This window comes from Lithobates pipiens, unplaced genomic scaffold (genome assembly GCF_037356315.1).
Source record: "Lithobates pipiens isolate NorthernLeopardFrog02 unplaced genomic scaffold, aLitPip1_a1.2 Scaffold_11, whole genome shotgun sequence".
Taxonomy (NCBI): domain Eukaryota; kingdom Metazoa; phylum Chordata; class Amphibia; order Anura; family Ranidae; genus Lithobates; species Lithobates pipiens.
In genome coordinates, this window is record NW_027507696.1 from 8,572,634 (window position 1) to 8,586,916 (window position 14,283).

The following is a 14,283-nucleotide window of genomic DNA, read 5'->3' on the forward strand; positions in this document are numbered from 1 at the left end:
TTTTGGTGGTCAGTGGGAGGAAAAAACCCCATACACTGGTGTTGAGTACGTGGAAGAATACTTCTTACATGGGTCATCAATGGGAAGAGGTACTCCATTTTCCACTGATGACAAACCTAAAGAACCTTATTTTACTAACCATTTGGCCCACTGCTTGAGCACAAGGTATTGTTGTAATTTATTATAAATACCCTTGATTGCCCATTTGATGCCCACATGTTGTTACAATTATCTATTTGTTGCCCACATATTTTAACCATCAACTCTACTGTGTATGACTGGCCATTTGTAGCACGTGTAAAAATGTCAAAATTGTATTTTTTTTGGGTTTTTATTGTCAAGTCATTTCTGCTTAGAAGACCATATAAACCAGCTGCAGTATAATCAAAGTACAAAGGACATGTGTAGCACGTCCAGTTCTTCTGCACCTCCCTCGCAATTGTGGGCAGACCTCTGAAAATGAAGCTTGGCGTTGCTGTGACCATACAGCAACTCTAATAAAAGAAGAACCATCTAATTCAGTGTTTATCAACAAAGTTTAGACAAAATAGGGAGATAAAAAAAAAGTAACATTGTGACTTTTGTATCTACTCTGTTTCATTCATCTGCACATCAATGGGGTGAGCTTTGAGCTGCAGATGATAATTATTATTTTCCTGCTTTTTTTTTATTTAATTAACCATTAATATTTAATTTTTTTTTTGTTTGGTCATTTTTGCTTTGTACCAGGATAATTGTAGTGTCATTTTAAACAGGAAAAATTATAAAATAATATTTATACTTTTATTCTACAGTAACACAATGGTCAAAAAAGAAAAAAAGTGCATTTTGTTTATTTATTTACAAGATAAAAAAAAAATGTATCACTGAACAAACTTGTTCATAGAATATATGTAAAAAACTGATCTGATCCTTAGGGGTGTACGGGTTTGAAAGGGGAAGTAGTTAATATATAATCCCCTGCAGACCTGTCACTATAATACAAAGCGATGTTATCCCCATGTTTGGCAGAGATGCACTAAACGCTATTAAACTCTGCTGGCATGATTACAAATTCAATGTTTAGCTAAAGAGATTATTTTCTGTTTCTTTGTTAAAGCGAAGTTCCCCCCAAAAGTGTAACTTCCGCTTTAAGGAGTCCTAACCCCCTGATATGCCACATTTGGCATGTCTTTTTTTATTTTTTTGGGGGGGGGGGGTGTGGATATCTCGTTTTGACAGGTACCCAGCTCCCACTTCCACCCGCGCCACCTAGGCGACTCCTCCCTCCCTGCAATCTTTTGGGACACGTCACGGGTCCCAGAAGATTGCCTGACCGTTCAGGACCGTTCAGCATGACTCGCGCATAGCCGCAAGGTGTTATAGCCGAGTGCCCACAGTTGCAATGCCGGCGCTACGGAGAGGGAGAGGAGCGAGGCTTTGGGAGATCGCATCACTGGACCGTGGAACGGGTGAGTGTGTGTTTATTAAAAATCAGCAGCAACACTTTTTGTAGCTTTTTAATTTTAATTTTTAATAAACGGAAAAACGAGTGGAACTCTGCTTTAACCTTTATTTTAATATTTATTTTACTTTATGTAGTATTTGTTTAATTTTTATGATTATTACTGAAAAAAACTGAGGCATACAGGAGGGGGGTGTTAAAACAAATCTTTCCATGAATGGAAAATATGCCAGGTACAACAATGTGTACAAGAAATTTTTTAAAAGTCAGCAGCTGAAACAAAAGTAGCTGCTGACTTTTAATAAGGAGACTTACCTTTCCAGGGCGCCCGCGATGTCGGCCGCCGAGGTTGACATGTCCCTCGGCTCTCGGGTCCCAGCGCTGCCGTCCTCACTAAAGGAAACAGGCAGTGGTGCCTTGCGGCTTCACTGCCCGTTTCCTACTGCGCATGCGCGAGTCGCACTGCGCTTTGTGAATGGGACGCTCTGTGTTAGGGAACACACAGTTTCCAGAACACGGCACGCCCCATTACCCAGAAGACAACGCGGAGGAAGGGAGAAGACGAAGATCAACGAGGTGCAGGAAGAAGGCAGATTAGGAAAACTGCCTAGCAACAGGGGATTTCTGGCAAGGTAAAAACGTGTTTTTTTTTTTCCAAATGTTTATTTTTTATTTTTTTTTTTAAGAATATTAATGATTTTTTTTTGTTTTTTGTTTTTTAGGGTGGCCCTCCACTTTAAATAGATACTGTGGAACCTAATTCTCAGGTTAGAGTCAGGCCAGGAGGCCATTCTGAAAACAGCCATTTTTGAGATTTAAGATATATTTGAAAATGTCATACTTTGTAATAACGTGTCCGCTGAACAGAAAATTAATTTATGGAGTAAATATTCATAAGAATTGAAGAATATAGTATGAAGTTCATAATTTACCATAGGGCCGGGTGGGCCATCAGCACCAGTTGATCCCGGCAGACCTTGCTCACCCTGTAAGAAAATAATTTTTATATTTTATATAACTTGACATTTGGTGACGCTTATAGTTAGCATGTGACCTCTACGTAAAGGAGTACTTACCACAGGTCCAGGAATACCTCTTAGACCCTCAGGTCCAGGTTTTCCAGGAGCGCCTTGAGGACCAACAGGACCCGTCTTACCAGGAGGACCTTCTAAGCCTGATTCACCCTTGTTTAGAAAAATTAGGTTATTAGTATGTGATGAAAACTCATCAGAATACATCAAAGGTAAGCCCAGTTTACCTTTCCACCCTTCTCTCCCTGTCGTCCTTCTGGACCTGCTGGACCAGGTGGGCCCTAAAAAGACAAAAAAAAAAAAAATGATCATGAAAAGGCAACTACATTCGAACGACTAAATACATAGTTATTACTAAATATATAAAATGTTTTACTAGCTAAAATATTTGTAAAGAAATATATAATCTTGTGAACCACCCACCCACCCCTCCTGTGTATATGATTGTCTTAAATTAGAACACTATTTCAGTGTGTGCACTTCTACAGACCCCGGGTCTAGTTCCCCACCTGTTACCTGGAATATTAATGAAAAATATAACGCATGTCACACCTAGCCTGAGCATTTCCCTTATATAAAATGACATAAATCCACTTCATCTCACCCATCAGTTTATTGAGCAGACACTACCACTGCAAGCTGGATGTGAGTTAAGTCTTTATGCTAACTTTCCTGAAGTCAGGTTATTACAAAAACCGGACAAAAAAAACAAAAAACCTCAAATTCAAAAGAGTAACTCCACTTTTGTTGAGAAAAAAAAAAAACATACACCTCTGGGTGATCTATGTACATTGAAAGAATTTTAACAAACGTTGCAGATTCCTACTTTTTGTTATTCTGAAAAAATCCCTGTGTGTTTCTCTGTGTCCATGTAAAAAGTGAATCTAATGGAAGTGAATCTAATCTAAATGATCAAATTGCTAATGCGCAGTCAGGACCAGGGCTGGACTGGGACAAAAATTTGTCCCTGGACTTCATCCAGACCGGCCCACTTTAATTTTGCAAACACGCAAAAAACAGTATATAAACTGTACGCAATTGGGCAAAAAAGCCCCTAGAGAGCCCCCCTTACATCAGGGTCCCCAGAGAGCCCCTCCTTACATCTGGGTCCACAGAGAGCCTCCCCTTACATCAGTGTCCCCAGAGAGCCCCTCCTTACATCAGGGTCCCCAGAGAGCCCCTCCTTACATCAGGGTCCCCAGAGAGCCCCTCCTTACATCAGGGTCCCCAGAGAGCCCCTCCTTACATCAGGGTCCCCAGAGAGCCCCTCCTTACATCAGGGTCCCCAGAGAGCCCCTCCTTACATCAGGGTCCCCAGAGAGCCCCTCCTTACATCAGGGTCCCCAGAGAGCCCCTCCTTACATCAGGGTCCCCAGAGAGCCCCTCCTTACATCTGGGTCCCCAGAGAGCCCCTCCTTACATCTGGGTCCCCAGAGAGCCCCTCCTTACATCTGGGTCCCCAGAGAGCCCCTCCTTACATCTGGGTCCCCAGAGAGCCCCTCCTTACATCTGGGTCCCCAGAGAGCCCCTCCTTACATCTGGGTCCCCAGAGAGCCCCTCCTTACATCTGGGTCCCCAGAGAGCCCCTCACTTACATCAGGGTCCCCAGAGAGCCTCCCTTTACATCAGGGTCCCCATTTAGCCTTCCCCTTACATCAGGGTCCCCAGAGAGCCCCTCTTACATCAGAGTCCCCAGAGATCATCTGCCTAACATCAGGGTCCCTAGAGAGCCAACCCCTTACATCCGGGTTCCCACAGAGCTCCCCCTTACATCCGGGTCCACAGAGAGCCTCTCTCTTACATCAGGTTCTCCAGAGAGCCTCCGGCTTACATCAGGGTCACCAGAAAGAGGGCAAGTAGTGGGCCAAAACCCTGTGGTTGGGGACTCCTGGACAGACTCTGGGCTATGGGCCCCAGATTCAGGGCTATAGCCCCAAAAGTCCCCCCCCCCCCCCAGCGATGCCACTGGCTGTCACTGAAACCGGCCCACTGAGCCATCGGCCCACGGGAAACTCCCTATAGTCCCTATGGCCAGTACATGCCTAGTCAGGACTCTAACGAGAAACTGCAGGGCCTGCATCCCTTTTAGATGTGTTTTCCTATTGGGAGTATTTCACCAAAAAATGTCATTTTTATTGCAGGGGATGCCTGAAATCTGGACTTGTATCGTAGGGAAGACTTCTGGGAAAATCAGTGAGCCAATCACATAAGCAGAAAGTTATGTTTCGTAGGGAGGGGGAGGAGGAAGGGCGTGGCATTCTGTACACATTCTGTGTACAGAACACCTCCAGGTAGCCATATTGCATTGCATTTTACTGAAAATCACAGCACTGCAGATTGTAAAGGAAAGGTAATTGTAATAACATTCAGTTACAATATGGCTTGTGTACACACTATATTATTTTTTTGTATTTGAATTTTATTTCCCCCGTGAAAGTGGAGTTACCTTTTTAAGCTCCGATTCACACTACAACCCTGTGCAATTCACATGGAATTCAGTGCGGTGCGATTTGAGACCTTTAATTTTGAATGGGCTCAGATCGCAGCAAAGATGTGCAGGAACCACACTGCAACCGGATTGCATGGTCATGTTGTACCATAAGATCCGATGTAGGCAAACTGCACCGTGTTTGTGATGCATTTGGGGTGTCAGTAACTTTGTACTGACACCTGCAGCAGAATCCAAACACAGTGTGATTGCAATCAGGTGGAGGAAACGTACAGGGATAGCTGTGTTTCCTGCACCACATACAGTTGTGCTCATAAGTTTACATACCCTGGCAGAATTTATGATTTCTTGGCCATTTTTCAGAGAATATGAATGATAAAACAAAAACTTTTCTTTCACTCATGGTTAGTGTTTGGCTGAAGCCATTTATTATTAATCAATGGTGTTTACTTTTTTTAAATCATTAAGGCAACAGAAACTACCCAAATGACCCTGATCAAAAGTTTACATACCCCAGTTCTTAATACCGTGTTTTGCCCCCTTTAACATCAATGACCGCTTGAAGTCTTTTGGGGTATTTATGGATGAGGCTCTTTATCTTCTCAGATAGTAAAGCTGCCCATTTATCTTGGCAAAAAGCCTCCAGTCTCCCCAGAGGGGCTCAATGATATTGAGGTCAGGAGACTGAGATGGCCACTCCAGAACCTTCACTTTATTCTGCTGTAGCCAATGACAGGTTGATGTGGCCTTGTGTTTAGGATCATTATCATATTGTAATGTCCAAGTACGTCCCATGTGCAGCCTCCTGGCTGATGAATGCAAATGTACCGCCAGTATTTTTTGATAACATACTGCATTGATCTTGTCAACAATTTTGACTATATTTCCTGTGTCTTTGTAGCTCCCACATCCCCAAAACATCAACGATCCACCTCCGTACCTTTCATCATAGGCCTTGTTGACTCCTCTCCAAATGTAGCGTTTATAGTTGTGGCCAAAAGCTAAATTTTGGTCTCATCACTCCAAAATGACTTTGTGCCAGAAGGTTTGAGGCTTGTCTCTACGCTGTTTGGTAAGCGGGATACTTTGTGGCATTTGTTTGGCTTTCTTTCTGTGACTCGACCATGCAGTCCATCTTTCTTCAAGTGCCTCTTGAAATAGCCACACACGTTTTCAGAGAGTCCTGTATTTCACCTGAAGTTATTTGTGGGTTTTTCTTTGCATCCCGAACAATTTTCCTGGCTGTTGTGGCTGAAATTTTAGTTGGTCTACCTGACCGTGGTTTGGCTTGAACAGAACCCCTAATTTTCCACTTCTTGTTTAGAGTTTGAACACTGCTAATTGGCATTCTCAATTTATTGCATATCTTTTTATATTCCTTTCCTGTTTTATACAGTTCAACTATCCTTACCCACACATCCTTTGACAATTATTTTGCTTTCTCAATGGCTCAGAATCCAGAAATGTCAGTGCAGCACTGGATGAATGATGAAAGGGTCTGTCAGGAGTCCAGAAATGCACTGACCATTTATACACACACACTAATTACAAGCAAACAGATCACAGGTGAGGATGGTTACCTTTAATAGCCATTCAAACCCCTTTGTGTCAACTTGTGTGCATGTTATCAGGCCAAAATCACCAGGGTATGTAAACTTTTGATCAGGGTCATTTTGGTAGTTTCTGTTGCCATTATGATTTAAAACGCGTAAACACTGTTTATTGATAATAAATGGCTTTAGCCAAACACTAACCATGAATAAATGTTTTTGTGTTATCATTCATATTCTCAGAAAAATGGCCAAGAAATCAAATTCTGCCAGGGTATGTAAACTTATGAGCAACTGTATGTGTGAACCTAGGCTAAGAGAGAAGTATGGTCAAAGCTCTGTTCTCTGGCTTAGAGCCGGTGGCCAGTGTCTGATGCTGCAGCATGGATGCGAGTATGTATGTTTATTTTTTTACATACTCCCAAACTTCTCATTTTAAAAGGACTACATAAGTGAAAAAAAGTGTGTTTGAGAGCAAAAATGTTTTAGGACAAAACCTAATGAGGCCTTAGAAAATGAGATTTTCTTTCCTTCCACTACAGGTGGCTGTGTGGAGCCTTCCCAGGTGTCAGAACACAATGATTACTATTAGCGACTATAGCCGCCAGCAGTAATCGCATACAAAAAAATCTGACAGGCTGGTTGTACCCAAGTCGGTCGATGGATCAACTTGGGTACAATCAACCTGCCCATTCATGAATTCAATCTCAGCTGGTTCAGCAGGGAATTTCGATCCATTTATAGCCGCCGGCTTTGTGTTCTGACTGGTCCATTGTTTTCATATCAGTAAGCTCAATGATGGTCATTGTTGGACTTTTAGATACTTACTCTTTTCCCAGGGGGGCCAGATGGACCTGGCTCTCCAGTAGGTCCTGGTGATCCCTGGTGGACAAAATGTAAAATAGGTTACCAAATGTTTTTTTTTGTCTTTTAATCGAAAAAGCACAATAATAATATACTCACAGGCTGTCCAGATTCACCATCATCTCCTTTGTCACCAGGGGGTCCATCCTGACCCTAAATGTTTGGAGAGGAGGAAACATTTTTTAAAAGCTTTTTACAGCACATGGACTTTAAATTTTCCCCCAAATCAATATTTTTTACAATATTTATTACATTGTCCATCATTGATTAATATATGCTTTACCATTTGAAAACCATTGTAAAACTATTGGGTTGTCTAGTGCAGTGAGTACTTACTGAAGGACCAGGTTCACCAGGAGGGCCAGGGTCTCCAGGAAATCCAACTGGACCCTTAAAAGCAGTAAAAGAAGTATGTTAACAATACACTAATGCAGCTTAGTCCATAGACCAAACAGGAGAAGATCATGGATGGACTTGTACTTACAGGGCTACCTTTAGGACCGTCATCTCCAGGAGGTCCTTTTGGACCAGCTGGACCAGCTGCTCCTTGAAGACCTGCTTCTCCTTTTTCTCCTCTTTCACCTTTTGGACCCTATAAAATGAAGGACCCACAAAATCACTTTATAAGTTTGTGAAATACTGTTTATTTATAGAGGAAGTAAACCCTGATGGGTTTACTAATTCTTTGATTCCCTGCAAAGGTAAAGAATAATGGACTACTATGCATCGCATAGTAGCCCATTATGTGTCACTTACCTGACACAGGAGCCAGCGAAGTCACCGCTGCCCCCTGTAGTCCGGAGCCTCCATCTTCTTGGTGGGTCTCGCTGCTCCGGCGCTGTCATTCGTCGGAGCCGCAATGATGTCACTCGCGGCATATCGCCGTTAACTGCGGCGCGCTCAGTGTGCGCCTGCGCACCGTGTAGGTTTAGGAGATATTTCTTGGACCTACAGGTAAGCCTTAATCTAGGCTTACCTGTAGGTCAAAGTGGTTTGTAAGGGTTTACAACCACTTTAAACACTTAGTAGCCCATTAGTAGTCTTTACAATTTTAGTTTCTGTAGAAGACTTGTATTTTGATCACCCTACATTCCTATATTTACCTAGGTTCATGAGCTGTAGGTAATGATCAAATGTAAAAAAAAAATTCTCCTTAGGATTTCTGGGCTTAGCCCAGAAGTGGTTTAGGGATCTTATATGGATGTCGATTGAGATTCTGTGACAGCAGCTGTACAAGATATTTCTAACTGGGAGGAGGCCCTAAACTAAATTAAAAACATACTGGTAGGATTTTATCTTAAACTAACCTGGGAAGTCTTAAAATCTCTCAGAAAACCTTTCTGCTTAGGCTAAAGTATACTTGGAATGATCCCTACAACTCCTAAATCGTCTTCAAACAGGTGCATATACATAATTACATAGACTGGACATATATTCACTATATTAGAATATGGTAAGACAATAGATGGCTGCTATATGGAACATTTTTGCTGATATTCCCCTGTATAAATTCAAACGATCTTTACTTACTGGTGGCCCAAGCTCTCCAGGAAGACCAGGTTCACCAGACTCTCCAGGGTCACCCTGTAAACACAAGTGGAGTTAGTTGTAAAATTCACTCCCATTCAGCTTTGCAACTGATTACAACAACAGTCTACCTTCTCTCCAGAAGATCCGGGATTTCCAATTCCTCCTGGAGGACCTTGTGGGCCATCTGCTCCTGGTGGACCATTTGGCCCCCTTGGGCCAGGTGGACCCGGTGGACCCTGTAAGCAGAGATGGCATGTAGTTGAAAAGATAGGAACAAAAATACACAAAATCTATTTTACCAAATGGAGTCAAGAATGTTATAACTACAGTCCATCAAACATTAGGATCTGAGTGGCCATTCCAATGCAGTATGTCACCACTAAATAGGTCTGAATCAGGAATAAAAATGAACTTCACTCCCATAATTCATATCTCAGTTACGACGACGAAAACATGAATACAGCACCCCTCGTAATATCCTTTTTTTAAACTAGCCAGCATAGTAATGAGCCATTAGAAGAGTTTAGTTTAAAAAGGAAAGAGTGTGGGTCAGACCTCAACACTGAGGATGAGTGTAGAAATGTAGATATCAGAATGCCCAGGTTTTTTCAGAGGAATGGCCAGAATTTCAGTTCTGTAGTTAATATATGAAGATAAGGGAAGTGACTGGTTCACTTTAAACAACAAACACACACGCAATATCATTCTGAATGCCTGCTTTGAAAGATCAGATTTGCAGACCCCCCCCCCCCCCCCCCCCCGCCAGAACAGTTCAATCAGCGCTCTCTGCCATTGGCTGAGAGAACTGATCGGGAGTCAGTCGAATGCTAGTTTTCCAGCATGCTCACCTGTCAGGAGCCGTACGCCTTCCGTCGGACAGACCGACATACACATTGGCCCATGTGTACCCGGCTTAAGGATCTGAAGAGCTCTGCCATTAAGATTTATATAAAAATGTATTAGACCCCAGACCAGCTTCCCGATAGTGACAACAAAGGGTCATGGTTGCACAATGTGTCTACATGGCCATTTGTCTACACCAGGGGTGCATGTGACATAGTGGTAATTGTGAGAACAACTCAGAGACAGTTGTCACACTATAAGCCCTTGTACACACAGTCAGACTTTCCGACAACAAAATCCGTCGGATTTTGTCCAACGGATTTTGTCTGAAACTGGTGTTGCATACACACGGTCGGACAAAGTTGTCGAAATATCCAATCGTTCGTAACATGATGGCGTTATTTTGTTACGACGGGACTACGTTCAGGCTAGTAGGCAATAGCTTTGGTCTAGGAATTTGATCTGAGCATGCGTGGCACTTTGTCCGATCGGAATTCTCTACAAACGATCGGACAAAGTCCCATCGGATCGTGTTGTCGGAAAATTTTATAGCCAAGCTCTCAAACTTTGTCGGTCGGATATTCCGACGGAAACAGTCGGATAATCCGACCGTGTATGTGCTCCATCGGACAACACGGTCCGATTGGACATTTTCCGGCGGAATGTCCGATCGTGTGTACAAGGGCTAAGAGGAGTGCCTGAACAAGAATCTCCATGGCAGAATCACTGGGTATTATTTAAATGAAAGCTGTACAGTTGATAAGATTGATCATATATATGTTTGGGGGTCGTGAGTAATTTTCGAGCAAAAATAAAATACGATTATTACATGTAGGAGAGATTTGTCAGAATTGGCTTGGGTGGCAAGGGGGTGAATTACCATACGTAATATACAAATTATTATTATATATTGTTTTTAAGGTAATTTACTATATTTTCAAAAACTGTACTTAAGCAGGTTGCTTAACTGACAAATTACTGAAGTTTGAAGTTATAACTTCAAACCAGTAATTTCACAGTAAATAGATAGATAATAAATTCTCTTATAACATATAGCATAATAATATATGATTTGGCTTGATTATAACAGTACCTTTTCAACAGAAGCAGATTCTCATTCTCCCTCTTAACTATGTGAGAAAAACATGGGATTGTGGGTAAACCTTATATCCATAAACCCACGTTTTTTCCTTGTAGTTAAGAGGGCTGGGCTGGATGGAGCATTTGTTTTTTAGACACATGCCCTTCTATGACACTGCAGTGAGAGGCTTGCCTCCACTGCAGAATTTTTATTTGACAGCTGGGGCTAATGTGACTTTACCATTGGTCCAAGACTCCAAGCTATCCATTAAGCTCAGTGCCTTTGACAAGAAGTGAGGAGAGGCACTGTGAGCTCAACCTCTCAGTCTGCTGATGAGTGTGTCACGCAAGACGATGTACCCGTACGTCATTACTTTGACGCTAAATACAAAGGTTATAGCAGCAGCTAGCTGCCATAACCCCAGTATTTTCGGGGACGCCGTAACTCTTTAAGATTAAAGTGGTCTCCTCGGCAGATTTGCCCCCCCCCCCCGCCCGTCCAACCAAGCTCCGGTCGCCTCCGCTGCTTACCCGCCGGTAGCGGCAGAGACTATCACGTCCTCTCCCGCGGATGCTTGGCTGCCAACTGAGGGGGAGATGGCCCCTGCTTGGCTCCATGGCATGGGAGGGCGGAAGTGACGTTTGACCACAGCTCTTAAAGGAGAATTTAATTTTTTTTATTGCATTTTAGTGTAAATATGAGATCTGAGGTCTTTTTTGACCCCAGATCTCCCATTTAAGAGGTCCTGTCATGCTTTTTTTTTCTATTACAAGGAGTGTTTACATTCCCTGTAATAGGAACAAAAGTGACCCAAAAAAAAAAAAATGAAAAGTAAAATACATAAGAAAAAAAAATGTTTTGAAGCACCCAGTCCTGACGAGCTTGTACACAGAAACAAACTCATACTTGAGTAGCGCCCCCATATGAAAACGGTGTTCAAACAACAATTGTGAGGTATTGCCGTGATCGTTAGAGCGAGAGCAATAATTCTAGCCCTACACCTTCTCTGTAAGAGATTTCTAAGGCTAAAAGATTGTTGCCATTCCACGAGCGGGCGCAATTTTGAAGCGTAACATGTTGGATATCAATTTACTCTGCGTAACATTATCTTTCACAATATAAAACAAATGGTTTAACTTTACTGTTGTCTTATTTTTTTTTTATTTAAAAAAAGTGTATTTTTTCAAAAAAAGTGCGCTTGTAAAGACCGCTGCGCAAATACAGTGTGACAGAAAGTATTGCAACAACCACCATTTTATTCTCTAGGATGTTAGAACCCCCAAACATTATATATATTTTTTTCTAAATAATTTTCTAGTAAAAAAAAAAAAAAATGATTTAACAACAAGATTAAAAAAGAGGTTTGATCCTTTAGTGTTTAAACTGGCCGCTCTATATGTAGCTTCTGACAGGCAGCGCAAGGAGCCCGGTATCTCCGGAAAAGCTCTTTTTTTTTTTTTTTATGTTCATGGCCTCACCTGCCTCCCCCCCGAGTGCATGTCCCTGCTATACATTTCCTTTGTGATCCAAACTGGAAAATGAATATTTCTGATAATCTCACAGATTTTATATGCACAAACTGTTTCCAGTGTTGTGTAAATCCCCCGTTAGCACAGCTTGTTTTATGTGCGTTTGAAATATTCAGCTCCAATAAGCTGGAAATCAGGGATTTATTAACACTCTCCTTTTGTGAGATACATTATTTTAGATGTGTTCCTTTGTCTTGCTGTTAGTGCACGGTGTGCTCTATGAGCAGGATCAAACAGACTACGAGCAATTACAAAGCTGTAATGTTTGATGTATTCCGGCGCTGCATCGTCTCTGCAGAGTTACTGTACCGAGCTGGGGGATTTGTTTGATTCTAATAGAGAAGTAAACAGACACTTCCTCTGTTGTGTTATTATGGGTCATGTACGAAAACCTAGCAATGGTCTTGTTTTTAGCAGACATAATGAAAAATCTGAATAATCCCTAGAATTACATATTAACAGGTGCATGTCTTAAAAAGGAAGTAAACCCTGATGGGTTTACTTCCTCTTTGATTCCCTGCAAAGGTAAAGCATAATGGACTACTATGCATCGCATCGCATCGCATAGTAGTCCATTATGTGTCACTTACCCGACACAGGAGCCAGCGAAGTCACCGCTGTCCCCTGTAGTTCCGAGCATCCATCTTCTTGGTGGGTCTTGCTGCTCCGGCTCTGTGATTCGCCGGAGCAGCGATGACGTCACTCCCGCGCATGAGCCGACACTCGCAGCATATCACCACGATCTGCGGCTTACCCAGTGCGCCTGCGCGCCGTAGACAGCAGTGGCTGTCTTCAGGTAAATATCTCCTAAACCGTGTAGGTTTAGGAGATATTTCTTGGACCTACAGTTAAGCCTTAATCTAGGGTTACCTGTAGGTCAAAGTGGTTTGTAAGGGTTTACAACCACTTTAATATTACACAGCTATATATTACAAGTAACAGGAAAGAAAGTGCACTATTATACTTACCATCTGACCGACATCACCCGTTTCTCCCTTCTCACCTGGAGGTCCGGGTAAGCCCTGTGGCAAACACAAACATACATGGTGTCAGTTCATAGACTAAATGCACAGAATATGTTTTTGCAGTCACTTGCTCATTTGCATAATGCCAAATTGTTACAAAGTGTTTTACGGAGAACCCTAATCCATATTCGTCCCTGCTTTATTTCACAGTTAAATCTTTCTCCATACAGACCCCAGGCAAGGAGTTTGTATTGGGGGGGGGAACTGAACCCAACAATCCAGTTCTCTACAATCCTAACCATAGCATTGCCATTCTTGGAACTGGAATGGCGGTTACAATGTTGTGGTGTACACCTTAGCTCAGTGATTCTCAACCAGGGTATGATCACAAGTGTAAGGACCATTCTTCCTACTGACCATCACACTAATGTATCATGAGTTGTAGATTTCTAATTTTTAGCAGGGGGTTCCCCGAGACCGGAGAACTATTTCAAGGGTTCCCCTGTGTTGAAAAGGTTGAGAAAGGCTGCCTTAGCTACATGACGGTTGTATATCATATGATGGCAAATCAGGATGCTTGTGAGGGACCTTTTTCACGGTCAGTTTAATGACATATATTCTGCAAAGATAAACTAAAAATGAGGCAGCAATGTCCCAAACTGGCCCCTGATATGCTTATAAGGATTGAAAAGGTGAATTTTTTTGCATTATTTTTTTTTTTTAAATGCCACCTCAACAAATTGAGACAAGCAAAGATGTCAAATAAATGTTTGCAAATGCCCTGCATCCTTTGGTTATATTCCTTTATGCAAGTTATTATTCCCAGCTAATTGATGGAATATATATTTCATAGGGCAGCCCAACGTTAAACATAAGCATATGTTCTAAGGTTCTAGCTTTGGGTTCTAATTCACCAGGGGGGCCTCATGCACACAGGACATTTTAAACTCTGCTTTTAGAGGCGCTTTGCATTTTTTTTTTTCTGCCTCTAAACACC

General features: G+C 42.2%; 1 protein-coding gene across 2 annotated transcripts in view; it reads right to left on the reverse strand.

Annotated features, from left to right (window-relative positions):
• COL5A1 (collagen type V alpha 1 chain) overlaps window positions 1–14,283 on the reverse strand; it is a 287,140-nt gene that overhangs the window by 32,955 nt on the left and 239,902 nt on the right. For both annotated transcript variants that reach the window (XM_077468431.1, XM_077468424.1), the window contains exons 47-56: window positions 13,290–13,343; window positions 8,997–9,104; window positions 8,869–8,922; window positions 7,823–7,930; window positions 7,675–7,728; window positions 7,438–7,491; window positions 7,303–7,356; window positions 2,703–2,756; window positions 2,521–2,628; window positions 2,377–2,430 (exon numbers count right to left, since the gene is read on the reverse strand). In XM_077468431.1, the coding sequence (XP_077324557.1) occupies window positions 2,377–2,430; window positions 2,521–2,628; window positions 2,703–2,756; window positions 7,303–7,356; window positions 7,438–7,491; window positions 7,675–7,728; window positions 7,823–7,930; window positions 8,869–8,922; window positions 8,997–9,104; window positions 13,290–13,343 (702 nt within the window). The remainder of the gene's footprint in view (window positions 1–2,376; window positions 2,431–2,520; window positions 2,629–2,702; window positions 2,757–7,302; window positions 7,357–7,437; window positions 7,492–7,674; window positions 7,729–7,822; window positions 7,931–8,868; window positions 8,923–8,996; window positions 9,105–13,289; window positions 13,344–14,283) is intronic.